Source organism: Myotis myotis, unplaced genomic scaffold, assembly GCF_014108235.1.
Source record: "Myotis myotis isolate mMyoMyo1 unplaced genomic scaffold, mMyoMyo1.p scaffold_m19_p_3, whole genome shotgun sequence".
Lineage (NCBI taxonomy): Eukaryota > Metazoa > Chordata > Mammalia > Chiroptera > Vespertilionidae > Myotis > Myotis myotis.
Genome location: NW_023416335.1, coordinates 37,355,876 through 37,383,422, shown reverse-complemented (window position 1 = coordinate 37,383,422; position 27,547 = coordinate 37,355,876). Strand labels below are relative to the sequence as shown.

The following is a 27,547-nucleotide window of genomic DNA, read 5'->3' as shown; positions in this document are numbered from 1 at the left end:
CAGACCTTCTTCTCCCTGCCAGCCCAGGAAGATACACCTGCCGCCAGTGATGAGAGAAGCCTGTTCAGAGCCCTACATAGAGATGACAGGATGCGAGCAAGATGCCTATTAGTTTCGGGCCGTGCCCCATGGCTTGGGCCCCAGACAATGAGAGCATGCCAGTAAGGAAGGGAAGCCCCACTGGAAGGAAGTGAGGAGTGGCGGGAGGACAGGGCTCCCACTATGCAGCTAGGGTGCCAGTCATGTGCACAGCCCAGTCAAGTGGGAATCAGAACAGAATCTGAGATATGAGCCGGCTAATGGGTTAAACGCTATTAGGACGCGGAGCAGGGGGAGAGACGGCAGAATCGGAATATCACTAAGAAAACTTTGCAGCCAGATTTTCTACATCAACCGCTTCACCAAATTCCCTGCCAGCTCATAAAATGCTTGCCTGACTTGCCTTCTTTTCTCCAACTGATGGCTATTTTATTAAACGGTGTTGGGGGTGGGAGGAAGAGGGAAAAGTGAAGAGAAAAGTCAGGAGTGAATTACATTTTAATTTTTCTTTAAATAAAAATTAAATTTGTTTAGGTTCAGGATGTATAGATCCTGATCATTTGCAGGTTGGATTTAAATATGCTATAACCGTGTGCATGTGTGTGCGTGTGTATCGACTTGTCTGGTCAAATATACATGCAACATTCACAGGTATTCACTATACCAGAGCATAACCATGTGCAACAGACTCTAAAAGTCGTCTGTGTTTACAGTGTTTGGAGATCTATTCAAGAAAATCATATTTTGCTTTATATGTATGCATTGATTTTGTTCTTTGTAATTCTTCTGGAAACCTGACCGTTTTGTTTTACCTATTTTGGGGGGCAGTATGCAAAGTGCTTTTATATTTTAAAAGAGTGCCGACTTGCTAGTTGATGGACCTTTTCTCCATCCATTTCCTGTTTTTCAGGCTGACCCAAGCTCTCTGGCCATGCCAGTGGGGTGGGCAGTAGCAGCTGGGAATCTCAGTGGGATGTCTGCCATTCAAGCAGGCCTATTTGGAAACAGGATCTGAGTTGCTGCCTGCCCCTTTCTCATCCTGTGTCCACCAGGCACAAGGGTGTACCAGACCCTGGCGTAGAGGGCCAAGGGACCTGTGAGTCAACTGTGCAAAAAGGAAGATAAAAAAATTAAAAAAAAAAAAGGGCACAGAACGAGTGTAGGATGATGAGACCTGAGGAAAGGGAGAACAGGAGAAGACTGGGGGACTGAGGATGCTGGATATTTAAGACCCCCTCCTGTGAGCCCAGTGGGCTGGTCATGAGTTTGGGCTCACCAGACTAGGGGCCTCAGGAGAACCCAGGTCCCCTGGCACTCCGAGAAGTACACCCACACCCGGCTGGATCAAGAGGCCTTCGGGCCACACTTCAACTCTGTCCTCCCCACTCCCGTCCAGGTCAGACCCTGTCCCCACGCAGCCACCCTCTGAGGCGCCAAGCTCTTTCTGGGCCCAGGAGAGGACAAACACCCCAAACACTGATGCGGTCTGTATGGAATCACTAACAAAGCAACCACCACTTGCACACGTTCACAGCCTCCAAATAACTATTCGGAATCAAACAGGCCTGGCCACGAAAACCAGTGGGGAAATTCAAGGCCCTCTCCTCAGAAACTTAGATACACCGGGTCCACCTAAGAGACTAACGTCTGGGGCCCCCTCTGGGACCCCGGTTTCTTCTGGAAGCCCACTCGTTTATGTCCCATGGACCTTTTCCTAACCTCACAGTTGTTCACACTCGCCCGCCCCTAAGTGAACCGGAGACGGAGCATCCGTGACCCTTTGCCTCCCCCAGCCCTTCTGGGGTCCCCTCCGTTCCCTGAGGGGAATCGCCGGCAGAAGTTGAAAGTTTTCTGTGCTGGAGGGACTTCTCCAACCTGCGGCGGAAATCGGATCGGGGCAAGGGCAGGGGCAGGGACGCGCGGCCCACGTTGCTGGCCCTGGGAGCCCAGACTGCTCCTCTCGTACAGAATTTGGCCGGCGCGGCAGCATGTGGGGAAACATGATTGCACTCCAACGGAATCACGACTCCTCGCGGAGCCGTTATTCGCGTCGCTCCGCACGCGCAAGTTCTGGCCCGGCTTTCAGCAACTCCCTCTCGCCAACCCCTCGCTCGTAATTTGTGGGCCGCCTTGGAGCTGCGCCCGGGGCTGCAGTCCCCAAATTAAAGCCCTTTTGCAGCCGGGACGCCTAGCGAGCTGCCTCCGAGCACGCAAGGCCGGCACGACTGCTGGCGCTCGCCTCTCTCCGCCCAGACGCCCGGCATCTGAAATGGATGTGAGTTCACGCACATCCTGCGCGCACACACACGTGCACGCACACGCATGCCCCCTCTCGCGCCGTCCGCACACACGCACGAGCCTGGACGTCTGCCTTTTGTGCTCGCTTTGCAGGACGTGCCTTCCTTTTCCTGATCCCGATTTCCTCTTTTCGCTCTTTCATCTCCTCTTCCTTCGCCCCTGCCTTCTGGGCGCCCCTGGCCTGGCTCCTTCCCCTCCAGCCCCTCTGCCCCTGCGAGCCCCTCCGCCTCTCCGCCCGGGAGGAGAGGGGGCCGCGGAGGCGCGCCCTGCGCGTGGAGCGAGGGCCCTGTTCTGCGGGCGGCTGGGCCCGCAGGGCTGGCCTCTGGCCTGCGCCCTGTTTGTTTTCCCTTCGCCCCTTGAATGCTAGATTAAGACGTAAAGATTACCCGGGCCGCATAATGCCGGGAGTCAACACGCCAGCAGACAAAAGTGCTTGCGCAACTCCGCCAACCCCGCTGGGACCCGGGCCGCGGGCTGGGGGAAGAGAACGCGCTCCTCGCTGCTAATTACGAATAAATGATGATGTGCTCACTAAGTAATTGATTTAATGAAGTTCCTATGAAACTATTAAACCCGGGTGGAGGTCAGGCGGGAGGCGCCCCAGAGCGCCCATTGTGGGCTGTTTAACTCCACCAGGCTCCTCGGAAAGACATCGGGGCTAATAGGTGAAGTCACAGCTGCTCGCGCTGACTTCTCCCGAGCGTCCCGCCGGCCGCGGGCACCCTCGCGCCCTGCAACTGCCGCGCCCTCGTGCCCCGCCGCCCGCGCCCCGCGCCGGCCAGCTTACCCACGCCACTCCCAGCCCCGCCGCCAGCTCCCGAGGGCCTCTCCAAAGGGATCCCCGCTCTCGTTAAGAGCGGGAAGTTGAACACTGAACTTGTGCACACCGCCAGCAGTCGGCAGCGTCCACCGCCACCCACCCCTCCCTCCTCACCCCACCCCCGCCACTTCGTGCAGGAACTTAAGCCAGTGTGCCACGCAGGGTGCTCGCGCGCTCTTGGCAAGGTGCCTGGAGCCCGAGCATGTGCCCAGTGCACTGGCTGGGGCGGAGGCGGGGGGTTTAGTTCTCCGTGAGTGTGTGTGTGTGTGTGTGTGTGTGTGTAGGGGCGCGCGCCCGTGAGTTCCGGGCCAAAATTTTTTGCATCTCTTACCCTGGCCTAGGGCCTGTTCATGCAAAAAAAAGTTAAAGTAGGGAGATGGGGACCAAAGGAAGATGCAAAAAACATCACCCAGGTTTGCTACTGGGCCTTGGAAGATCCAGACTTAGGTTTTGTAAACCTGTTGCGGGGTGGGGGTGGGGTGGGGGTGGGGGTGGGGCTGCGGAGGGTCTGGCAGACCTCTCTCCTCCTCTCCACCGCCCATCTCCAGTAACTTCCAGAGTTGGCTAAGGCGGTTCCCGCCCTAGAGCAACGCCTCCAGCTCCCAATGGGGCGGAGGGTGTGTAGGCTGAAGGCCCCAGTCTTGGGACTGACAGATCCCAGCTTCGCCCCCCTCCCGCTTCTAACAAAGCCCAGCCTTGCAGGATGGTAGAAGCTGCTTCCCCTGCAGGATGGCTCTGGGTGGAATAGGTGACCCTCCTAACCCAGGAGGTTGGAGGGAGCCCTAAGGGCGTATATCCCGAGATGGAGAAGCAGGCATTGCAAATGAATCTAGAGTCAAGGGTGCTAAAACCCTGTACCTGGCCGCAAGGACCCAAATCATAGTCATGCAGGAGAGAGCATTTGACCGAGCCTCCCCCACCTCCATAGGATCATGTGGTAAACGATAAGGCTCGCGTACATCTGGAACTCCATACCAGGAGCCTGACTCCTATGGGGGTTTTGGATGCAAAAATCAATCTGCCAGGGTACCCTGCACCCCTCCACTCTGGCAAGTCTTGTCTCTTCTCATCAAGAGCTAATAGTTAACATAGTTACTTAAGACATGCATTTCATTTATGCCACAGTTAGTTTTAATGTTAGGAATTTCCAGCTGCTGAAACCAACATCCACTTGACTTTGAATCAAAAGCTTGGTATTGGGTTGGTATTGGGTTGATATTAGGGCAGAGGGGATACTTTGTCCTTAAATAGAACTGCACTCCTGGCCGGGCCTTTTGACTCCATTAGAATTTCAACTTTGGACTCCTTAGGGCAGTGGTTCTCAACCTTCCTAATGCCGCGACCCTTTAATACAGCGCCTCATGTTGTGGTGACCCCCCCCACCATAAAATTATTTTTGTTGCTACTTCATAACTGTAATTTTGCTACTGTTATGAATCGTAATGTAAATATCTGATATGCAGGATGTATTTTCATTATTACGAATTGAACATAATTAAAGCATAGTGATTAATCACAAAAACAATATGTAATTATATATTCAATATGTGTTTTCCGATGGTCTTAGGCGACCCCTGTGAAAGGGTCGTTGGATCCCCAGAGGGGTCGCGACCCACAGGTTGAGAACCGCTGCCTTAGGGGAATAGTGACAAAAGTCTCCTCTGAGTCTTGCCGGAGGTCTCAGTTTCACCATCTGTAAAATTGGATCGCAGGTCCCTGGCTGAGGCCCTTTGGGCTTGCTTTGTTTGTGTTCTGTGAAGGGGACCTTGGGGGGAGAAGGAAATCAGTAAAAAGGCCTGTTTGCCTCAAGCCTTTGTCTGTCTTGGTAGAAGCTGGTCTCTTTGTAAAATAGTGCCCCGCCCAGCTGCCTGATGGATTTTTGCAGGGCTGGGGTTTTCATTTTCTCCACGCAGGAGCAGACCAGAGAGTGGATGTCCCAACCCAGCGAGTCCCGCGTGGCCCTTGTTTGCTAAACGGCACTCTCCAGACTGTGCCAAAAGCAGTTCACGCTGGCGCACTCTCCTCCCCAGCCCAGGGCAGATGTTCCTATTTTGTTCCTGCCTCCCCTGCCCTCCTCTCACCCCAGCCCCTCATATTCCTTTAACGCCTGCTGATGACTACATGCCTGCTGCCCTTCATGCAGGACGGGCCCTTCTCTTCAGCCTCCAAATGAGAAGTGACATTTGCACTGGGCTCAGCCAACGCGGGAGCCGAGCGCGGGGACACAGGCCCATTGACCGAGCGCGGCCGAGCGGCCGACGGGCGCGGCGGCATCCGAAGCCGCCTTAATTAATACCATCTTAAACAGTCCAGCAGCCACTGCAGACAGAGTGGAAGAAAGACTTTCAGGCTGAGTGCCCCTCGACAAGCTCTTTTTCCCCGTGTCACTCAATATTTAATGCGCCCGCTTCTAATGCTACTACTGGTGTTCCTTTCTCAGCAAGGACATTATGTCTTCACGGTGCCCATAGCCAGGGAAAGCCCTTTAGGCAAAGAAAATCAAAATGTTTGTTGTTTTGGATGACTTATAACTCTTGTTGAACACAAGCACTTTCAGGAAAGTATAACAGGCGCAGCCTCCAAAGCAAACAACACAGTCCTTGTGACAGAGTGGGACACAAAAAGCACATTGTCTTGCGGACTACCCCTTTTCTCTGGTGCTAGATGGGGGCCTGTCTCCGAGCGAACACCACGATGCCATTTCACTTTTGAACTATTGTTTTTGAGTTATGCCATGTGGTCAAAGGGAGCGAGAAGGGGGTTGTTTCCAGGCGCCTAAGACAAACGAGTTGCCTTTTCATGGAAATCCCCCTGCGATCCTTGAAAACGGAGTTTAAATGTCACCTCCGCCTTTCTAATGGGCACAGGGCTGGAGGCGACCCTTCAAAGCGCCTGAGTGATAAACGACCCTTATTAAATATGGCCGGGGCTGCTGGGAAAGTCCTGCGCCGGGCCAGCGCGCAGGAGAGCGCCCCTAGCTGGAGGGCCCGGGCGTAGCCGGAGCCTCCTCTACAACCGGGCTATGCCCAGGCGGCCGGGGCGGGGGGCGGGGGGGGGGGGGGGGGGCGGCGGGGGGGGGGGGGGGCCAACCCAGACTAGGGGGTCGGGGTAGTAGGTGGTGGAGAGCCCGGGTTGGGGCGGGGGTGGGTGGGGAGAGTTGTAATACAACTTCTTATCTGCCGCCCTACACGCCCGTGCGCCCCCCATCCCCAGAGATTCGGCGTGAAAGGTTAGTGCGTTTCCCCCTGACTTCTTTTTGTCCGTTGCCGAGTGGCGTCTGCAAGTCTGAGCTGCAAAGTTACTGATTTGCAGGCTGCATGTTAAGGCAGCCCATGTAAGTAATTTCTGCGGGCACCCCGGCAAAGGAGAACAAATCGCTGACAAAGGCGAGCGCTTTCGATTCAGCGGCGTCGTTAAGGCAACCCCAAAGTATTCCTCCTATAATAAGTTCCACTTCAAAGGGTTTCTCATTCAGCGGTGACTGCTTCGCACTTTTATTAAGTCCGGGCTTTTTCACTCGGAGGAATCATCTGTTTGGTTATTTTTCATCGTGTTTATTTTTCGCCATTCACACAGTACTTGTATTAAATAAACAAAGAACAATCGCTTTCCAAATAAAAGTACTTAGGTGGGAAGAGAAGGAAGAGGAACTGGGGCTGGGGGCTCCCGCTCTCTCCTCCCCTTTTCCAACATCACCCACCCCCACCCTCACTCGGCTTTCTCTCCTCTGTCTGCTCATTCTTTCTCTTTTCTCTCCAGCTAGGGGGTCCTGGGGGAAGGGGAGGGGGATTCCTAGCAAAAAAGTAAAGGAAACACATAGATTATATGTCACACACATTATATTCTGGGTGTAATATTATATGTAAAATATGTATTTCTGATGAGGTGAAAATTGACGGTGCTAACTTGGCATGAAAGTAAAGGTCACAGCAACTGTATCTTAATAGAGTGTCTCCAATCGCTGTGGACCCTCTGCCAGCGACTGCCCTGGCCCTGTCCATTGCCATAGCAATCCTGATGCTCTGTGGATGTACCATAAAAGCAGTAGTTTGAATTTCAAAGAACATGCCTTTGAACTTCTCCCTGCCTGATTAGGCACTGGCTTCATGTGTGAATGCGTGTACTCCTGAGTGTCTGTGCGTGGGCGTGTGTGTAAGTTTCTGTGAGTTTTTGTTCCAGGAGGGGAAGTGTGCTGGAACCCCAGGGCTGCAGGTTTCACGGTGGGCCTCCTTAGTTAGCCAGCCCTCCAGCCCTGGAAGTGTGGGTTTCGGTGGCCATGTGTCTGTTTTAGTAGAGAAGGGATGGATGGGCAAGCCAGTAGCGTGATGCGACAGGCTGGGAGTATTCATAAGTGCCAGGATGGTGTTATTTCTCTTGTGTTGTTTTCCTTTCCTCTGACTTAAGGTGATCACTGAAGAAGCCAGACTGGCTCCCCTTCCCTCTTTCCCAAATTGTATTCCCTAGCCAAACTGGGATTTAAAAAAAAAAAAATACTTCAGGTGAACATCTCTTGTACCATTTTATAAAGAGATAATAGGTGGTAGGTCGTAGGTAAGTAGATAGAGAGATAAAACCACTATCTCAAAAAGCTTCCACAAAATGCAGGATATAAATGACAAGACTGCAAGTGTTACAAATATTTGACATCTACCATAGTTGGGCCTAGCTTTCAAGAAGTTTCAGCCTCCTCTTTTCCTATCCCTCCTGTGTAGCCATCTCCAACTCCTTAAAAGATTATAATTCCCACCCCCAGCTCTTTTTCAGTACTTTTGATGTAGTAGCATTCACTTTACCAAAGAACATCCCGAATGGGGGAAATATATACATAAACTACAAATAGTATGTGTTTGAAGATTCTTCTAGCCTGGAAAACAAAGGTAGATGATTTAAACAGTGTTTGCAGGGGCCACATTTTGCCGAGGAAAGATGAAGTCTTTGATGATAGCCAACTTAGTGTCAATAAGTGGCTTTCTGTGAGACATATTCAGATGGGAACGTCTTGCTTGCCAATTGCCATAGAAATCTTAACACACCATGAAGATTGTCCAAGCGCCAAGCCTTCCGTTCTGGACTAAATTACTTTGAAGTGGCGCAGGACGAGCAGTGGTCAATTTTAACTCTATAGACTGGACAGAGAACGCTGGGAGTGGGAGAGTGTGCGTTTTAAAGCAGAAAATAAGAAGGGGAAACTTGTTTTAGACACTCTATACAAGGTTCTGCTCATTGTCAGATCTTTTATCTTTTATATTTCCCATGAATGATTCATGTCTTGGTGGCTTTGTGTCACCCCTCTTTTCACAAGAAACTTCATTAGAGAGCTATAAGTTTTCCCATTGATTGGGGCCCTCATTTATGGGTTTTTCTCCCCCGTGCGCTGGTTATTGTTATCTGGCTTAAAACAACTCTTTGCAACCTGTTTCACCTTTACTACATTTAATAAACCTGACTTTTCAAAATCACTATAACCTCTTGGAGAACTGCTTATTGACATTATTACCAATTGTTTTTAATTATTTGCCTTTTATTGGTTTTGTATCAGCTAACATTAACAGGCTTTGCTCATGTAGCTCACCAATTGCATTAGTTTAAGCCACTTGGATATTTTGTTAACATAAATGTAATTTCTCCTTAATACCTGACTCAACATGCTGTAACTTATATCCCCTCAACTTCCAAATAAACCACAATATAATTGGATTCTGCTTCCCCCGCCCCCATGACCTGATGCCCACTACTCAACTTCTTTCAAGATCCATCTCAGCTCCTGATTTTGCTGTGTATCTGGAAGCCTCTGCCCCTCCCTCAACCTTTTCCTCATTCCTTTTGACATTTACTATAGAGGCTAGGCACCAAAAAAGAAAAAAGTTAAAATTCACCTTTTACTGATTAGGATCACTGAGGATATTAATTTTAACAAATGAATGCAATAACCCCTAAGATTTATGCTAGTGTTAGGTGCAACCTGCAGGGTTTAGTCTTCATGGATATATTGCATTTTCTAGATTGGATTGTAAATTAAACAAAGCTGTAAAAATATTTTATTGCTTGGGGAGAGGCTATGAAATAAAGAGGTCAAGGAAAGAGAACCTAATGTTCATTATGTCAGCAACCTGTTCTATTTGGAAGAGAATGGCATTATGTAAAACAAACAATACATAGGAAGAATACCTTTATTAAATTTTTACTCCATAATCATCCTTGCTTTCTATTGAAGGTACACATTTTAAGTTTTTCATTTTAGGTGTATCAGGAACCAATAAATCTGTGGCAGGGTTAACCTATGCATGGCAAAATACATAAAATACATATTCTTTTGTTTCATAATAAATAAACCTGTAGCATAATAAAGAATAGTGCAAACTACCATTGAAAAAGTTGTATAAATAAAACAACTCATTACAAATCAGAAATATTTTGTTCTAATAAGTTTACAATACATAAATTATCCCCCCAAAGTTCATACCTTTTTTGTCTATTTGAAAGAGATTTGAAAGTGAATAGGAAAATCAAATAAACTTTTAAATGTAGACTCATTTTATATCAAGTTTTATGATCTTTTTTCTTTATAAAGGAGGGTCTGCATGTTTAATATTCACCATAACAATTTGAAGACAACATTGAAAGGCTTTCAAAGTGACAGCACCATGCACTGTACTAGGAATATAATATATCTATAAACTATATATAATCTCAACACAATGCAAAAAAGACATGCAGGAAGAGTCCTGGTTTCACATTACGTTGTTCATTCAAGTAAGTTTAAAAATATATGTTTCCATTTTCTCTCCTTTTTCTTTTTTTAAATAAACCATGGATCATAAACAACAATCTTTCACCAAAATGTATAATATAATTCTTTGGTGTGCTTTGAACTCTTCCAGGAAAGAAAAAAGGATGTCTGAAAATAAATTAATTCAGCTGTACAAATAGTGTTCCCATACAGGTTATTAACAATAACACTACAACCACTCACAGTACACGAAACAAGTTTCTACAAACCCTGGGGAGGGGTGTCTTCAGGGTCTCCGAGGATAAATTAGTGCTCTTTAGTGTATTTGTATGATGTTTATGATGGACTACATTTTGCACACAAGATGTGTTGTACCAACCGAAAATAAATTGACTAAGAGTTATTGTCCTAGGTCCTTGACCTTTTTTATCCTAGCTTGACAGCTCTGGCAAAGGTCACACATTCATCAATGTTTGGTGGTAACTATAAACCTTTTAAAAATTTTAATATGTATAGCAACTCCCTCCCCTCTTTTAATGTAAATCATACACTTCACACACTGTCATTTTCAAATGGGACAGAGTTCCGTGTGCTCAGTGCTCAGGTGGAAGAAAATGCATTAAAATGCACTTTCGGGCATCGAAAAATAAAGGCTTTTTAAAAGGTTAATACAAGAGTATAAAAGGGGAGTTGGCCTATTTTAAAAACAACAGCTTTCAAAAAAATAGGCATGCCGCCAACTTCACACCTCCCTAGCCTTGCCTGTTAATTCTGGCATCCCAAAGAACTTAGCATCTAAAACATAATTTCCTTATTACACAAGTTTGAACATAGTAAAGAGGCAGCATCGGAGATTTCAGTTCTAAAAAATCAGGAAAAAGAAAGCACTTGAATTTCTTCTATTTTATAAAATAGCAGTTTCACAGTTGTCTTTTGCAGCGGCTTTTTCTCTTATCTCCACTTTTGCTTGAACAATCACAGTAGCACAATATATGGAAATGTAGTAAGGTTGCTGCATTTTTTTTTTTAATCATACAAGCAGGGTACTGAATATCCTGTGTAAAAATACAGTGTTTAGGTGGGATCAGTAATAAAAAGTGGAAATGGAAAATGACAATAGAACTTAAAAGGTTTTTACAAATATTTTTGGACACAGGTACAGTCTTAAGAGTCCCAAGATCTGTTGGCAATGCAGCAAGTGTGTGGTTTACAATCAAGAGGACTTTGCAGAATTAGGGCCCAAGGAGGAGGCTAAGAGGCTCCAAAGAAGCCCATGTTATGGTATCAAAGGCATTTGCAAGGCACTCTAGGAAATGCAGAGGGCCTTGTTGCTCTGTTGAGTTCTGACTTATTGTTCTCTCTCTCCATATATATATATATATATATATTATTAGCAGTGTGTATCTTGATCAACTACTCTCCATTCATTTTTCTTGGTACAATTTGCTCCCAGCCCTGTCCCCCTGCAATGTGTAAAGTCCAGCTTGGTTTTTTGTTTGTTTTCTAGGGAGGGGGGGGGAAGCCCAAATATCTTAATTAAATTAATTAAATGTACAAACACCATAGGGTTTCATACCAAATAAATAGGGCTAATTAGACCCGGTGGCAAGTCTGAGTCACAGATTTTCCCAGGCTCAGCATTGTCTCAGGTTAGGATATGGTCCAAGGACTCCCATTTACTATTTTATTTGCTATTATTTTTAATAAATTCTAATGTATCGTCCGCACAACTTCAGAGTTCCCATACATCTCCTCATCTTCAGACTCAGAAGTGGTTCCGTTGCTGGAAGGTGTGTGGAGGTGGCTGGGGGCCCCACTGGCCTGGCAAACGTACCACTCATTGAGGTTGGTCACCTGAGGGGAGAGAGTGGTAGAGCGACTCCTTGTTGGGTCCAGCACAGGGGACAAGGGGGCACCCAGTGGAGTCCCCACTGATGAGTAGCCAATGGCTCCTGGAGAAGGCGGTGGAGACTTGCAATGAATCTTCATGTGCTTCCTCAGGGAGCTCGGGTGAGTGTAAGATTTGTCACAGCCTCGAATCTTGCAGTAGTAGGGCTTGTCGCTGGTGTGGACATGGGAGTGTTTCTTTCTATCACTGCTGTTGGCAAACTTCCTGTCACAGCCATCAAATTCACATTTGAAAGGCTTTTCCCCTGCAACAAAACATACGAAAGGTTAACAATTGCTTGTCATAGATCTCCCAGGCTTAAGAGAGAAATCTTGGAGCAGAAATAAGGATGCGTTTTCCCATTCTCTAGAAGACCAACTCCCAGTCGAACACCTATGTTCCAGACGCAACAGGGAAGGAATACTTCAGGGAATGGGTGCTGACCACTGGTCTGGAGGCTCTCCTTGGACTGGACTTGTGAGATGCTAGATGTCAGCCCTGTGGCCCCATAAGGGCCAGGGAGAGAATGACTAGAACATGGTCCAAGATGTGACACCGAAACCCAACCAGGACCTGAATACCCACATCCTCATTCCCCTCAGGGTCTATACATGCAAAAATACAAGCAGCCTGTCAAGAGAAATGCTGATAAAATGATACTTTTAATACAAGAAAAATGAGTATATACACTAAATTTAAAGTGCCTGGGGGTGGTGTAATAAAATTATTATGGCATTTTGTTTCAGAGTGCTCCCCACGATTTCACTTATGGGAAAGGAGATAAAACAAAATCCTGTTCCCTTCAGAAATAAGGGCACCTGTGAAACACACTACCCGACCACTAGATGTTTTTACAAGCCTGGCACAGAAATGGCCATTGGCCTCTTCCTTCTACCAGCTTTCCTCACAACTTGCAGGGCAATTAAGTGCCTAGAGGAATAGAGCCTTAACAAATATTAATAAGGAACACGCGTCTCCGCCCCGTGTTTCCCTGCTGCCCTAAGTGAAATATTCCAACAGCTTTCTACATTGTTTGATAGTTTTTTAAAAATGGGCTATTTACCAGGCTTTTGGCCCATCACCCCTTGAAGCTGCTCTAACCTCCCAGGAACACAATACTTTTAAACACAAGGCCACTCATCATGGAAGTGGGAATGCTCAATAAGACAACAAGAAATTCAGCCACGTCACACCGTGGTATTAGAAAGCAAAAAAAAGACAGCAGGTAATAGTATGAATTTTCCTTCTCACCTTAGTATGTGTGAACTTGATGTATCTGAGTCCATAATTGAACAAATCACTTCATATATACTACCATATTAATATTTGCCTCATATTTAAAAAGTGAAGTTGGGTTTCTCCACATTTCAGCAGCTACTCTGATGATGCACAGGTATGTCCTTTCCTTGGTTTTGATCAATTTCTTTTTCTTCTTAAAAACAACTAAGACAGTTTAGTGTGTATAAGTTATTGTGGGGAATTTTATTATCTTAATACAAATATTTCAGTGTAGTGTTTATTGTTACTAATTTCACCAATACCAGTATATGTTAGCACCGCTGAAAGTATTCAGATGCCTGGAATATAACTAATCCTACTTGGAAATAATGTTTAAGAATAAAATTAGATAGTATTCAAATACACCTCCTACATTGACCCCCATAACAAGAGGAAAACAACATAACACAATGATAATCCCAACCTTTAAAAATTCTCTGTAGATGAGCTGCAACAAAAAAATTAATCCATTTTTTTTAAAAAATCAAAACATTGGTTATTTGCCCTGATTTCTGTATTCTACTCTAAGCTGGAGATAATAATATAGCATTATTTTAAAAAAAAAATTAATCAGCCTTTCTTCAATATGGAACTTTAGGTGAGTTTTATTCACTATATGCAAATGTGCAACGTCGTTTTTAGAATTCTCATGTTTCTGGACAAGCTACACCTTCCAGATCATGAAGGATAAATGGCTTGAACACTGCTGGCGCCAGCACTGCACCTGAAAGAGAAGCAGTTTGACCCAGTAGAGGGGAGATGTGGGGTGGAAAGGTGGAAGATCAAGGATGAAGAAATAGAGGAAACACGAAGGGGGGAAAAATGGTGACAGAATTGCCTATTTTATTCCGGGGAATTAAGGGGACAGTGAGCAGATTCTACCCAGCCAGGAAGGGGGAGACCACAGTGTTTACATTTCAGACTCTGACACAGGTCACGTCAGACCTCAACGACTTACAGAGCTTCAGAGTAATGGAAGCTGCGTGTGGGTGACTCTCGAATCCTGCCGGGTCCCTCTCCAGAGAGAACCCCAGTCTGGCCCAGTGGAAGGTTATAAATGCAACTGGGGGCACGTGGGTCAGGAAATGGGCCTTCAGGAGTGGTCAGGGGATTATTCCTTTTGATCAATATGCTCCAGGATCACGGGTAACCCCCAAAAGGGCGAGTGGCATAGCAGGGAGGGAGCCCCGATGGCCCCTCCCTGGACACAATGTTCAATGACTAGGCAGCCCCGAGACCGCCAACACCACCCCCGCACCCTACGCGCGCGCGTTTGAGTACGAATGTGTGGTGTGCGCATCCCTCCCCGGGGGACCCGGCGAGGCCTATGCAGCCCCTGGAGCCCGGCATCCATGCAACCACGCAACGTGGAACCAGAAAACAAAACGGCCACAGGGACCCGCACACGCCCCCTCCTGGGCAGGGGGGGGGGGGGGGGGGAGGTGGTCCGGAAGGGCCGGAGAGCAGGAACCGAGGCCAGCTGCCCAGCCATCAATTTCCAGGGGCCTCTGCTCCCCCGGCTTCTGGTCCCGCGAAGGGTAGCTCCACTCCCCCTCTGAGGCCTGGAAAGGAGAGAAGAGCCGAGGCCGCAGGCTCTCCTTTTAGGGGTTCCCTCTGGGGACCGCCCCCATCGGGACCCCAGGCCCCTACCCCGCCCGGGAGTGCTGCGCACAGGGGCAAGCAGCAGGCCGTAGTTTTTACGATGAGCCTCGTGGGACGTTTCCTTTTGGAGAAATCACTATGGCGGACGGGTCCGATTAGAAAGGAGGCCGGCAGGCCCAAGGGGGTCCGGTCCGTCCTCTGCGGACCCACGCGAGGCCTGCCAGGTGCTGGCCCGCAGAAGCGAGGCCCGGCTCCCCCCCCCCCCCCCCACGGACCCCGGGATGCCCTGGCCCCCGCCGCTGGCCCGGCGGTGAGGCCAACGCCCTGCGGCTGCCTCCGCGCCGCCGATAAATCAGCCGAGTAATTACGGAGAGTAAACTCCAGTTACTCAAGTGTCCTCCGAGGGGTGATATTGTCTGTCCCCATAAATCCCGACTGCGCCCGCACTCGTCAGCGCGCCCTCGCAACGCGCTGGTCTGTTCAAACGGAGCATGCGACCCGCAAGGCGCCCCCTCCCTCCATCACCCTCACCCTCACCCTCACCCAGGGCCTCGGCGCACCCAGTCAGGGCCTGGGGAGGGTTAGGAGGGGTCTCCACGGTGCCCGGGCTTCCCCTAAATTCTAAGGCAGCAGAGGCTTTGCAGCCGGCCTTGCACTCCTCCAACTAGACGCCGACTTGTCCAGTAGCCTCAAGGTTCTGTGTGATAATGTGTGTGGGAGCATGGGTGTGCATGGAGGTGTGTGTGAGCATGGGAGTGCATGGAGGTGTGTAAGCGAGAGTGTTCCCTAGAAGGTGAGTGTGTCCGGTCACAGGAGGGGGAGGGGGGCGCAGGAGGGCATACAGGTGTGTGAAGTCCTTTGTGTGCTGTGTGTGCACGTGAAGGTGTGTGTGTGGAGAGTGTAAAAGTGGGGCGAGTGTGTGTGTAGGGGGGGTCTCCAGGGGCCTCATTCCGTTAGCATTTTGCACTCCACCCCGCAAGGGAAGGACCACACCGAACTGGCCTGGTGGCCCCAATACCGCACCAAATACCACACGCCCCTTTCACACGCGGGGCCCGCCACCGGGTGGGGAGGAAAGAGCCTCCGGGGCGGCTCCGGCTCCAGCCCGCCCCCCCAGTCCCCCCGCTTTCCCCATTGCCCTCCCCGAGATCCCGGGGCCGGACGGGTGGGGGCCGCCGACTGTCCTGGGCGCCTTCCTGCTCCGGGCTGCTGCAGCTTCTGTCCGGGCGGCGGCGGCGGCTGGAGCGCGGTGCCCGTCCCGGCGGAGAGGCGGCAGGAGCGCTGGAAACTCCGCCATGTGGGAACCCAGCGCGGGGCCTGTGTGTGCTATCGAATTACTTATTCATAGAAAAAAGGGGGGAGAGAGAAAAAAAAGAAGTCACATGTCCGGGTTATACGTATGCGAAGAGAAGCAGCAGAAGGAGGGAAAAATGAAGGCGAGCAGAAGGAGGAGGAGGAAGAGGAGGAGGAGGAGGAGGAGGAAGAGAAGCGGCGGCGGAAGCGGCGGCGGTGCCAGAGGCGGCGGCGGCGGCGCGGCCGGGGACAGACACCCACCTGTATGAGTGCGCTTGTGGATCTTGAGGTTCTCGGAGCGCGCGAACACCTTGCCGCAGCCCGGAAAGGGGCAGGGGAAGGGCTTCTCGCCCGTGTGCACGCGGATGTGGTTGATGAGCTTGTATTTGGCCTTGAAGGGCTTGCCCTCGCGCGGACAGTCCTCCCAGAAGCAGACGTGGCTGCTCTGCTCGGGGCCGCCCACGTGCTCCACCGTGACGTGGTTCACCAGCTCGTGCATGGTGCCGAAAGTTTTGGAGCAGGGCTTGGCGCCGCCGGCCGGGGGCGGTGGCGGCGGCGGCGGCGGCCGGGCCAGCTCCTCCGGGTCGATCCACTTGCAGATGAGCTCCTGCTTGATTGGCTGCCGCATGTAGCGCAGGAAAGCCCCGGCCGCCCCTGGAAGGTGGGGGTGGTGCGGGTGCGGGTGCGGCGCGGGCGCGGACGGTGGCGGCGGCGGGGGCGGCGCGTGGTGCTGCAGGTGGGGTCCCGGCCCGGCTGCCGCGGCGGCAGCCGCTGCCGCCGCCAAATTCAGGTTTAAGTTCACGGCTCCGTAGCCGTGCAGGGCGGCGGCTGCAGCGGCCGCCACGGCCCCGTAGTGCGCATCGCCGGAGCGAGGCGCGAAGGGCGGCTCGGCGCGGCCGTACAGCTCCGCCGCCGCCGCCGCCGCGGCTGCTGCCAAGCCCAGGCGCATCTGGCCGTTGAGCGGGTGCGGGTGGCCGCTGGGAGCTCCCGGCATGTCGTGCAGAGCGGGGAAGAGCGCCGGACCCCCGCCGCCGCCGCCGCCGTCCGGGCCCGCGTAGGTGCCGCTGGCAGAGATGAACATGCCGGCCGAGTGGGGAGGCGGGGCCGGGTGCTGGGGGGAGCCGGTGCCGGACCGCTGCTCCCCTCCGAGCGGGGCCCCGTGCATGGCCGCCGCGGGGGCCGTGGCGGAAAGGTCCCTCCGGAGGACGAAGTCCCTGCTGCGGCCTTTGCCGCTGCTGCCGCCGCCGCCACTGTTGGTGGTGGTGTAGCCCGAGAGGGCAGGAGGAGGAGGGGGAGGGGAAGGGGGTGAAGGGGAGGGAGGAAGAGGAGGGGCCGGGGGCGGTGGCGCGGAGGGCAGCACGCTGCTGCTGCCCCCACCGCCGGGATAGGTGCCGGCTCCGGGCTGTGCCACCGAGGCCGCAGCGCGGGCGGCGGCCGCGGGAGCCTCAGGCTGTGCCGGGAGTGCCTGGGAGGGAGGACTGAGGCGGAGGGCGCTCGCCTGGGCCATGTGCTCGGGTCCGAGCGGAGTGATGGCCACGCCGAGGTCAGCGCCCAGGTCCCGAGGGCGGAGGTGCGTGGCTATGGCGCGAAGTTGGGAGTGGGCGGGCGGGCTGGCCAGCGCTGGGAAGCCTGTCATATTCTGAAGAGGCCTGGCCTGAGCCGTTGCCAAGTCCGCTAATCTCAACGCTGGCGGGTTCCTCTTGCTCAAAGGGGGCTCCATCAGAACCACACAATCAAACCCATAGACCCTCACGGGGGTGACTTTTTCCCCCCTCTGCCCTCCTCCAAAAACATGTATATATGAGGGGCTCTTTAACTTCTTTGTCCTGGTCTCCTAACTCTGCTCATTCCCGTCCCCACTCTGTCCTCCAGCGATTGGCAGCGTGCACACCACATTTGAGCTGCACAGTGGGACCAAGATTTTGGAAATGGCACGGGTGGGATTGGAGCGAGCCGCGTGATTGGCAGCAGCCGCGGCTGCCCGATTGGCTCCCTTTCAGACCCTCGGCCCAGCGGGAAGCCGCCCCGCTGCTCGCGGCCGCCTTAGCTCTCGCTTCGCGCCCCTCCTCCCCTGGAGCCCTGCACCCCCCACCTCCCCGGGGATGTCCAAGTTGCACTCGCAGAAAGTTTGCGCTGGGCCTGCGCGCGCAACGCTCGGCGTTTCCCAGACGCTCCTGGCGGAGAGCGTGCGCCGGCACGCGGCCGAAGGGCGAGTGGTGGCTGAGGGCTGGGGACCCCCATGGGGGGACAAAAGGCGGAAGAGGGGGCAACTTCAACCCCCCCGCCTCACTGCACGCAGAGCCCCTTCCCACATCCACACACTAGGCTACGCCGAAGAAAGGGTGATTAGATGTTCGCCCGTCATCGTACTTGTGGTGATGATGCTAGAACCTTGTTTGGGAAGGACACCAATCTGCCAGACGCTCACGTAGGGCTCACAGGAGACGGAATTGAGGAAGGGTATTAAAATCCTATTGGTTGTAAAACAATCTGAGCAGTTTGGCTCCGCCAAACACCAAGTGAAGTCAAAATACATCTTTCCCAAAAGGAAACGTTTTACCTCGACTTTTTAGCTCATGGAGTCCTTTTCAATATGCTTCAAAGGAGTTGGCTCGAAATGTAATCTCACTGCTCATCGGTTCTGGATCTGCCACTTCCAATTAGATCTGGGGGGCGGAGGAGGCGGGACTTTGGGCAGCGATTCTAACTTTTGCCTCTGGGAGATACAGTGGCAGACCAGGCCAAACAGCATCTCTCCAAAAGGAAGCAACCAAGTACATAATATCCTTTAAGCAGAATCTCTCCTTCCAGCCCAGAATGTACTCCACCTGTGTGCCTCAGTTTCTTTGAAAGGACCATGAATTAGAATTGATCCAAGAAAATATTTTTTAAGTCAAGCAATGTCTTCGTTATATATTTACTAATTGAATTGACTTTTACCTTACTATCAATTGTCTAATAAGCTGAACTAACAAGAGAGATGTTTTATTTAAAAACCATAAACACTGGCTTTTTAAAAAAGTGAAACCCATGTAGTTCAAATGATTTGCCATCAAAGTAGTTTAAAGGGGTTTCTGCACCACTTTTTGGAGGGGGGAGGAGAATTGTTGCATCCCCCAAACTTTAGGGTTCTTACTGCCCAGTGTGTCACTCAGCTTTTAAAAATAAAGCTATTAAAATTGTGTGATGTTCCAAGATGCTCAAAATTTAAAGTCAGAGGTTTTAATTTTCATTTTGTTGCCCTGCATAAAATTATTTGAAAAAAATTGACAAATGATTTTTCCTTTTGGGATACAATGAAACGTTATTAGTGTAATTCATTTTCAGTCCACACAAAAATAGATGGCACAAAGCCATCCTCTGGGAGATGGACCTGGAAAGAGGTAAGACATATTTTCAAAAGCCCTGATTCCATAGCCCCATTTACATTGATGTGAACAATGTTTAACAGGAAACTTCCCTGTGAGCCCAGGAAATGTCATTTCTCTTATAAAACTTACAGCCAAACAAATAAAATACAATCAAATTTCAAATGTTTTGCTTTTCTTTAATTTTCGGTGAAATTCAAATATGGGGGAATAAAAAAGGCATGAGTGCAAACACAACAAAAATTTTTAAAAAATAAACAACAGTGACAAAATCCACATCCGTACCTGGAGAGGACAAGATCTTTTACAATTTCGTTTTAAAGACTCAAAACCATCTCAAGCCAGCCAGGCAAAGGTGGAGCAAGGACTGTGCCATCTCTATGGATGGTTTATAGGGAAAGCAGCATATTTGGGGTTGTCGCCACTGTCTTCATTACCTCTCAGAACATTTCAAGTGAGTTCCCTTTATTTGAATTCCTTGGCAGTGAGCGTCAATACTTCCATAATGGCAGCTTTACGTTCAATTCTGCAGGTTATAAGTAAAAACAAAACAAAAAGAATGAATAAAGAAGAAAATAACCACAACATAACCTTTAATATGGACTGTTGAGCATTTTTATGGTGCAATAAAACGAGTACCTCCACCCCCATTCAAAATAGCTTTTCCTCAAAATTATAACTGCTTTGTTTTATTGAATTGCTGAAATTTAATGGTTTAATGAGTGAAGGCATGAAGGAAAGGCTGTAAAAATGTGAATAATGGTGCAGCAGAGCCCTGCGGAATCTGGAACCCGCCTCCTTGTACAACTCTTGTTAAACACAGCATGATGTGTATCTGTCATCGATTTAATATGTCTTAATTCAAATATAGTCCCCTGATCAATTTCTTTTTATGGAAGCCTTAAAAAAGGAAAGACTTTCTTAGGAAATAATCGAGGTTTGGGTGGCGATTGGAAAGAGGGATATTTACACAGTGCGTTTAATGAATATTTGCAAATTTATGACTCAACCCAGACCCTAAAAAGATAATTGACTCAGGTAAATCGACTTGAAATGCTAATTCTTAAAAGGAAGAACTGGGAACAAAATTCAGTCAACACCAATAAGGCGCCAATAAACTGCCTGCCAATTAAACCTGAGAATAGGCCTAGCTAGACGGTTCTCAGGAAGGCTCCCAGTGAATTTCCGGGATTGCCTTTCTTTATAAAAGAGCTTTTTATTTTGTAGACGCGCTTTTTGTTATTATGATGACCCGCCTAACCCCAGGTGCGCTGTTTCTTTTTAAAGCCTTTTGGGAGCCAAATCCACCCCCTTTAACATCCCAGTAACTGTGTCGTACTTCCTAAATAAACCATTTCCAGGGCGTTGGAGAAAATAATACTAGTTGAAAGGGTTGGGGGTGGTATAGAAGTCTTTATGCCAGTTCTGTGGGTTTAGCCCCATATTTCCTCAGTGGTGCCGGCAGTCAGGGCCCATCCTCAAAACTCATGCCCTGGTCTGCGCTTTTGCAGCGGACGGAGGTGCTTGGGTGGGAGCAGCTACGTGGAAAGACATGGAAATGCCCTTTCTGGGGTCAACAGGTCCTCCTGGCGAGTGCTGATTTCCAGACTTCACTGTTGCACCCCGAACCCCACCCTCCTCCCAGCCCCAAACAAAGGCGCGAGGAGGCTGCGAGGTAAAAGTAAAACACCGAGCTGGCCCGGAACCACCCTGCGCTCAGCGGCCTGGAGGCGGCGGGACCGGGTCTCCGGCGGTGCCCAGGCGGGCGCTGAGGCTCCCCGCTGCGCGGAGTGGGTCTGCGGCTCCCGTGCCCTCCGTTCGTCGCTGAACGCAGAGTGTATTAATTGTGTGGGCAATGAATAAACTCGAAGGGAAGTGGATTGGACATTTCCTGGCTTTGGAGCCTTTGTGTGATGGTTTGTGCAGGCGGGCGAGGGGGTACGCCAGGGACGGTGAGGGAGACCCGGAAGGAGCAGCGGGACCCACCTTGCTGCCTTTTATTGCCCTTGCAATTGCTTTACTGCTCGCCAGTCCGCAGTGGTTTTCGCGAGAGCTGCCTCCTTGCAGAAGGGCTGGGTGCCTGGCGAAATTGGAGCGCCTACCCTAGTGCCATTTGGGTTGCGCCAGAGGCGGGTTCAAGGGCGAACACGGTATCCCGAGTTACCCCAGGGATTAAGGAAAGGACTTGGAGGCGCAGCCCAAAGGCGGCCGTGGGTGCTCCGCTGGGAGGAGAGTTACTAGCAGACACTGAGAACACGGGAGATACACTCGAGAACTCTTTAAGCCGAGGTGAGATGGGCAAAGGCACCCACGAAGCTGCATCTTATTGAGCTGTATCAGGGCCGGAAGTGACAAAGACTTTGGGTTCAAGGGCTTTTTCCAAACGAGGCTCGCTAGGCATTTAGGCAGTGAGTTTCCCGCTGCCCGCCCCACCTGCACTCGGCAGGGACCAGATCCCTACCCTCCCACCCGCCCTCACACGAGCGTTCTGAGCCGGGGGCACCGAGACCCGCCCCAGGGGCCTGAGTGCTCTGAGCTCCGCAGCCCTCGGAGCTCCTCTACGAGTGTTGCCTCTCTTTTCCTCCCCTTTGAGCTCGCGCCGAGTCCTCCGGCTTCACGGATACTGTGGAGCTAAGAATAACCAAAATGTGCTTTTTGCTAGTTTATGATCCCTGTCACTTTTACATGGGCTTAACGAGGATTTTTTTTTTTTTTTAAGCAGAAGATTGGAACTGTACAGCTGTGATTGGGATTTGTCTGTTCTTTTGGGTAGTCAAGAATTGGACACACCCCATGTCCACCTGACTTTAGTGGTTAAAAACCCTTGAAAATGTTGGCTCTCTATACTTCCCCACGATTAAAACAAAAATAAACAGAGTAAAATTGGCCTGTCGTCAAATATTCTCATTTGGTTATCAATCACTTTTACCCTCAAAGATGGAAGTAGTTGGAGATTGGCCTTTGACCCACATTTCACCCATTAGAATTGGTAAATTCTTGGGAAATGCCTAATTGTTGTGTTTTAAAATATGCTTATAAGGTCAAAACAGGAACCACAAAACTCCCTTATGTGTTCACAGTTCATATAACTACCCAGTATTATTATTTGTATTGGCTTCAAGATGTGTTCTTCTCCCCCTTCGTTCTTTATCCTGAAGGATGTTTTTGGATGGGGGACAAAGGAGGAGCAGAGGTGGTGTGGTATGTATTTTTAAGTCTCAAATTTTGTGGGGAGCCTCCACACACACATTGCACACCGCTTCCAATATCTGTACTTCAATATTTGAAGAAGCTGTTGAGAAAAATCAAATAGTGACACGTTGACGGATTTACTTGTGTAAGCAATATGGTTGACATATGGCATCGTTATTTATGAATGACAGCATAAATTGTATTACAAAGTCTATTGCAATAATACTGCAGTTTATTGGAAAGCTGCTTGCCTGTCACCAGTATTCAACCTCCCTGGATGTAGTACGCCTGGGAGCCCAAAGGATAGTGGTCCTCAAAATAATTAAACACATTCGTGTAAGCTAATGCCTCCTGTTTTTAGGTTTGTTTTTGTTTTGTTTTGCAGCAGTAGAAACACTCCCATCAGGAAAGAGGAGACAAAGTAAGGACAACCAGTTTTCTTCCTTTTGCAAAACCACAACCACTGTGACATAGAAATGTTGCTGTCTATTATTCTCTGAGTCCCTAATGACAAATACGCAAACATTTGCACCCCAATCACTAAACTGCTGGTGAGCATATATTTTATAGAGAGACTTTTTATAAGCCCAGTTACAGAATAGTAAATTTTAACTGTAGGAAGAAGAGAAGTTCTTTTAGCAGACAGGAGAGGGCCTTATCCTATGATACCTCCCCATCTCTACTCAACCTCTCCCTTCTCAAAAATGGCATTTAAAAGTTACAACATTGGCTGAGATTTTCACGATTTCCCTTTCTTTTATATTACATGTCTCTAAAGCTCTGACAAAGAACTTTTGTTCTATGTGGGTTTTACTGAGGGGGCTCCCCCCCACCACACATGTGGTCCTTCATGGGTCAGGGGTCGCCCAGCCCAGGAGTGGCTGAGAGGGCTGAATCAAAGGTGACCTGCAACTTAATATCCTGTTGATGATCTTGTTGAATTTATGAGTCTGTGATACAGAGGATGGTGCTGAAATCCTTTTTTTTTTGGGGGGGGGGGCTGTATATAGACAGCTGATTCTACATTTGTTCCTCCCATCTCTTCCCCCATATGCATCCCTTTCCTTAGGAGAAAATTTAAAACTTTGAATGATATAGCCACCAAGTATTTCTGCTTTCCAGTTTAAAGGTTGGTTGTTTTGTTTGTTGTTGTTGGGTTTGTTTGTTTGTGAGGTCTTTCTTTCTCTTTCTTTCTTTCTTTCTTTCTTTCTTTCTTTCTTTCTTTCTCTCTTTCTCTCTTTCTCTCTTTCTCTCTTTCTCTCTTTCTTTCTTTCTGTTGGCCAGCAAGATATACCTGTGTGTGTGCATATTGTGTGTATATATGTATTGTCTTTATGTATATGTACACCCCAAATACTCATCATATACAAAAGAACGCAGTCAACCATTCACAGAGGCCCACAACCGCAATGAGGTGCTCAATGAAGGAGGCCCGGGTGTTGGATGGGATTTTCTGAGTTTTTAAGACACCCGGAATTCTCTGTCGCACTGCCATTCCCTCCATTTGCCATGACATGTAAGCCAGCCGGGGCGCCCAGGGGCCCCACCAGGCGGGGTCATCCACAGACAGCAAACCCCCCCACTCGCGCCAGCTTGGCGAGGGGCTGCGTGAGATCTTCAAAGAGCAATTTTGGAAAACTTACAAAAAAGGGACTTGTTTATCCGATGGAGACAGTGGTGGGTCCCGCGGCTCTGCCTCCGCCACAGAGGGTCCTTCCAGAAACCTGTTGAAAAAACGAAATCACGCACACGGTGCAGAACGCAGCCTGGCCGCCTTTTCCCCTTCAGCCAAGAAATCCAAATCTACTTTTGAGGCAATGGCTGAAAAGCCTTCACAGTCCCCCCCACCCCCGGCTTTTGCTTTCTTGCGCGCACTCTCTCTCTTTCCTTCCTGGAAAAAAAAAAGAAAGAAAGAAAAGAAATACTGTGTCATGAGGGAAAGGGCTTTGCGGTTTGTAGAGAAATAAAACACTTCTAAGAGGGGACGGCGACGTGACTTTGAACTTGGCTCAGCTCCTCTGTGTCCTGCGGAGAGAGGAGAGCTGGAGCGGAGAAAGAATAGCCAGGAGGGCCCAGCCTGCGGGGTCTCCGGCGGGAATTCAGGCGCCTGCCCCACTACCCCGCCGCGCGCGGCCCGCGGAATCCGGCGCAAAAGGGGGCCCAGCCGCGCCCGCCCCAAGTGCGGGCTGCGAAAGAGGAATCAAAAACGGAAGGAGAGAATGGGGCAAGGCAGAGAGGGACAGAGCCGCGGGGAGGGGGCGAGAACGTGGGAAAGGAGGAAAACTTGAAATCTGGTGGCTCGAAAGAAATAAAGGAAGCGAGGTTTTGGATGTGCAAAACGGCTATTCTCACGATGAACCTCTAATAAAACATTTCTTTTGGCAATATTGTTGGCGCGAGCTTTTCCAGTTATTCTCTCCCTCACCCCCATAGACATTGATGAGTAGAGTAAACAAGTGTGAAAGGCTGTGCAGTGGGCGGTTTTTTGACTTCATGTAGCAGGGGCAGCTTTTCTGACTGGAGGTTTCTCTCTCTTTTCTCTCCGTCTCAATCTCAGGTTCCTCTCTGTTTAGGGGAGCAGTTCGGCATGTGCCTTCCCCCATCTCTCTTTGTGCAGAGTGTGGTGTGTGGGAAAGAAGAGCATTTCCGCCTGGTAGGGAAGGCGAGCATCTCCAGCTACCAGGCAAACTCCTGGCTTTCAGACTAGCTGCTCCGGCCTGGCCTCCCTCGGACTCCTCCAGCGCTCGGTGGGCGTGGGGATGGGGACAGAGGGCGAGCACAGCGCCCCTAATGACAGGGGCTGCGGGGAGCTCCGAAAGCCAGGACAGGCTGCCTGGGCCGGTGCTGGAGACGCTGGGCTCTGCTAGCAATAGCGAGCGAGAGTGGCCTTCCCGCGTTTTTGCCGGATTCATTTCAACATGAAAAATTTGAAGTGCGTGTTGTTTTCTCTTACTGGAATTTTATTTCAACTCCCAGCAATTTGTAAATAAAAGCAGTTCTCCCCAGACCTTGCATTCACACCTTCGCCGCCTCGGGGCCCGCAGTTCCCTCTCCCGTTCCCTCGGAATCGAAAGCCTTCCCTTGCGGGACAGGAAATGTCTGCAGCGGTCAACCTGGGCCCGAGGTGGGGGGGGTGGGGGGGGGCGGCGGCCAGAGTCCCCTGGGCCGGCCAGGGCGGGCACCGCAAGGGGAGGAGCCTCGCGGCCCCACCACCATGGGGGTAGGGGGAGTCGCCCACTCCTGGAGGAGTTATAAAGATCTTCTCGAAGCCCTACCAGCCTGCAGCCTGGAGATTTCTTCTCCGGAGGCCCTGAGCCTGACCCGCGGCCGAACTCCAACCTGAGCCTTGCTGGGCCTCGCGCCTCGGGCGTCCCCACACTTCCCACCCCACCGTGCCATCGGCCTGGGCTTCTGGGCATCTACCCCGAGGGTGACATTGTCTATAAACGAATTCCAAACGCTGATGCCCAGTGTTTACTGCTGTGATCGGAGCAGGGCGCAGGGCACAGGCCGGGGGAGCAGCGGGTGGGGGCCACGGCCCAGGAGGGGGGCGGTGTCTGGGTGAACGGGCGTGCCTGGCTTTATCCAGGCCCACCATCCAGCACCTGTGTTTTCGAGACCCCAGAGCACGTTTACAAAATGGGGAGAAAAGGGGTTGGGAGAGTGCCCACCGACCAAGACCTCGGCGCCCGGGCCGCTCCTCGCGGCGCGCTGCCGGCGGGGCCCGGGGCCTGTGGTGTCCCAGCGCACAGGGCCTCCAGCCCCGCGGCCCGGGGTTAGCCACGCTCCCGAGCTGCCAGGGGTACCGGTTTAGAGGCTCGGATCCGCGGGGAGTCGGTGGCCTCCGCGGAAGGGCGCGAGTGCAGGGCCCCCTCCCGGCCTGGCCGGACGCTATGCCGGTCGCCAGGCACCAGGAGCGCCGCAGCCGGCGGGGGCCGGAGGCGCAGCGCCGAGAGCACGGGCTCGGCGAGGGAGGCTGGCAGGCCCGGGCGTCCGCTCCTCTCCGCCGCGGCGGGAGCACGGAGGCACGAGGGAGGGGCGGCGGACCCTCCGCGGGGCGGGGGCGCAGGATTGACGGGGCCGCGGCGGCCAATGGCGGCGCCGGGAGAGCGGGCGGGGCGGGAGCCGCGGTGAAAGGGGCGGTGTGACCTAGAGGCCCGGCCTGGAGCTGGTGGGAGGGAGGCCGGGAAGGGAGATGCGAGGGCTAGGGAGGAGGGGGGAGGAAAAGGAGGAGACAAAAAAGTAAAATAAATAAATAAATAAATAAATAAAAGGCTTCGGCGTCGGTGGCGCCCACTGAAATAAACAGGCGGAGGCGATGGCGGACGGACCCCACCTCGGCTAAAAGAGGGGGACCTGCTTTGGCCTTTTCTCGTTTGCTTGGGCCGCGGATTCCGCCCCGTCCTCGCGGTTGCAGCTGGCCGCTTCTGGTCCGGTGCCCCAGGCCAACTGGAGAGAGGGAGCGAACAAGCTAGAGAGCACTTTTTTTTTTTTATTGTTATCGTTTTACAGCCCCGACTCCCCCTCCTCCTCTCCCTCTGCCTGCCTTCTCCCCTCCCACAGCCCCCATCTCCTCTCCTCCTCCCCTCCTCCCGCACAACTTAAAGAAAGAGGGAGCCGCGCGGCCGCTGCCTTCATCGGGGGGAATCCGTGGCTGCCGCAAGTTTGCTACACCCGGCGCAGCCAATGCCAAGCGCGGAGGACGAGGAGGGCTAAACGCTGCGGCCGCGGCGCCGAACAATACCGGCCGCGCGCGGGAGGAAGCGGCCGACCGAGCGCGCCGCGGGGAAGGTGCCTGGCCTCCGCCCGCCGCCCCAGCGCCCGGCCGGCGGTCAGGTGGAGCCGCGGGAGCGCGGGGCCCCGGCGGGCAGCTCGGAGCTCGCCTGCGTCCTTTTCTAGCCGGTCTGCCTGGCCCGCGCACAGCGTCCGCCTTCGGGCACCGCGGCCCCGCCGCCGCTGTGATTTCATTTTGCTGGTGCTTTTTTGCGTGGCCGGCCCCGGGGTTCCGCGCGGCGAAAGGGAGAGAGTGAGTGTGTGCG

At 51.3% G+C, this 27,547-nt stretch overlaps 1 protein-coding gene across 1 annotated transcript; it reads right to left on the bottom strand.

Moving 5' to 3' along the window:
- Positions 1-9,322: 9,322 nt before the first annotated feature.
- On the bottom strand, positions 9,323-17,883 carry ZIC5 (Zic family member 5). Its single transcript, XM_036301424.1, has 2 exons — positions 16,210-17,883; positions 9,323-12,040 (listed from the first exon to the last, which is right to left on the bottom strand). The coding sequence occupies exons 1-2, from the start codon at positions 17,666-17,668 to the stop codon at positions 11,598-11,600; spliced, it is 1,902 nt and encodes a 633-aa protein (XP_036157317.1). The 5' UTR covers positions 17,669-17,883; the 3' UTR covers positions 9,323-11,597.
- Between the last annotated feature and the right edge of the window lie 9,664 nt (positions 17,884-27,547).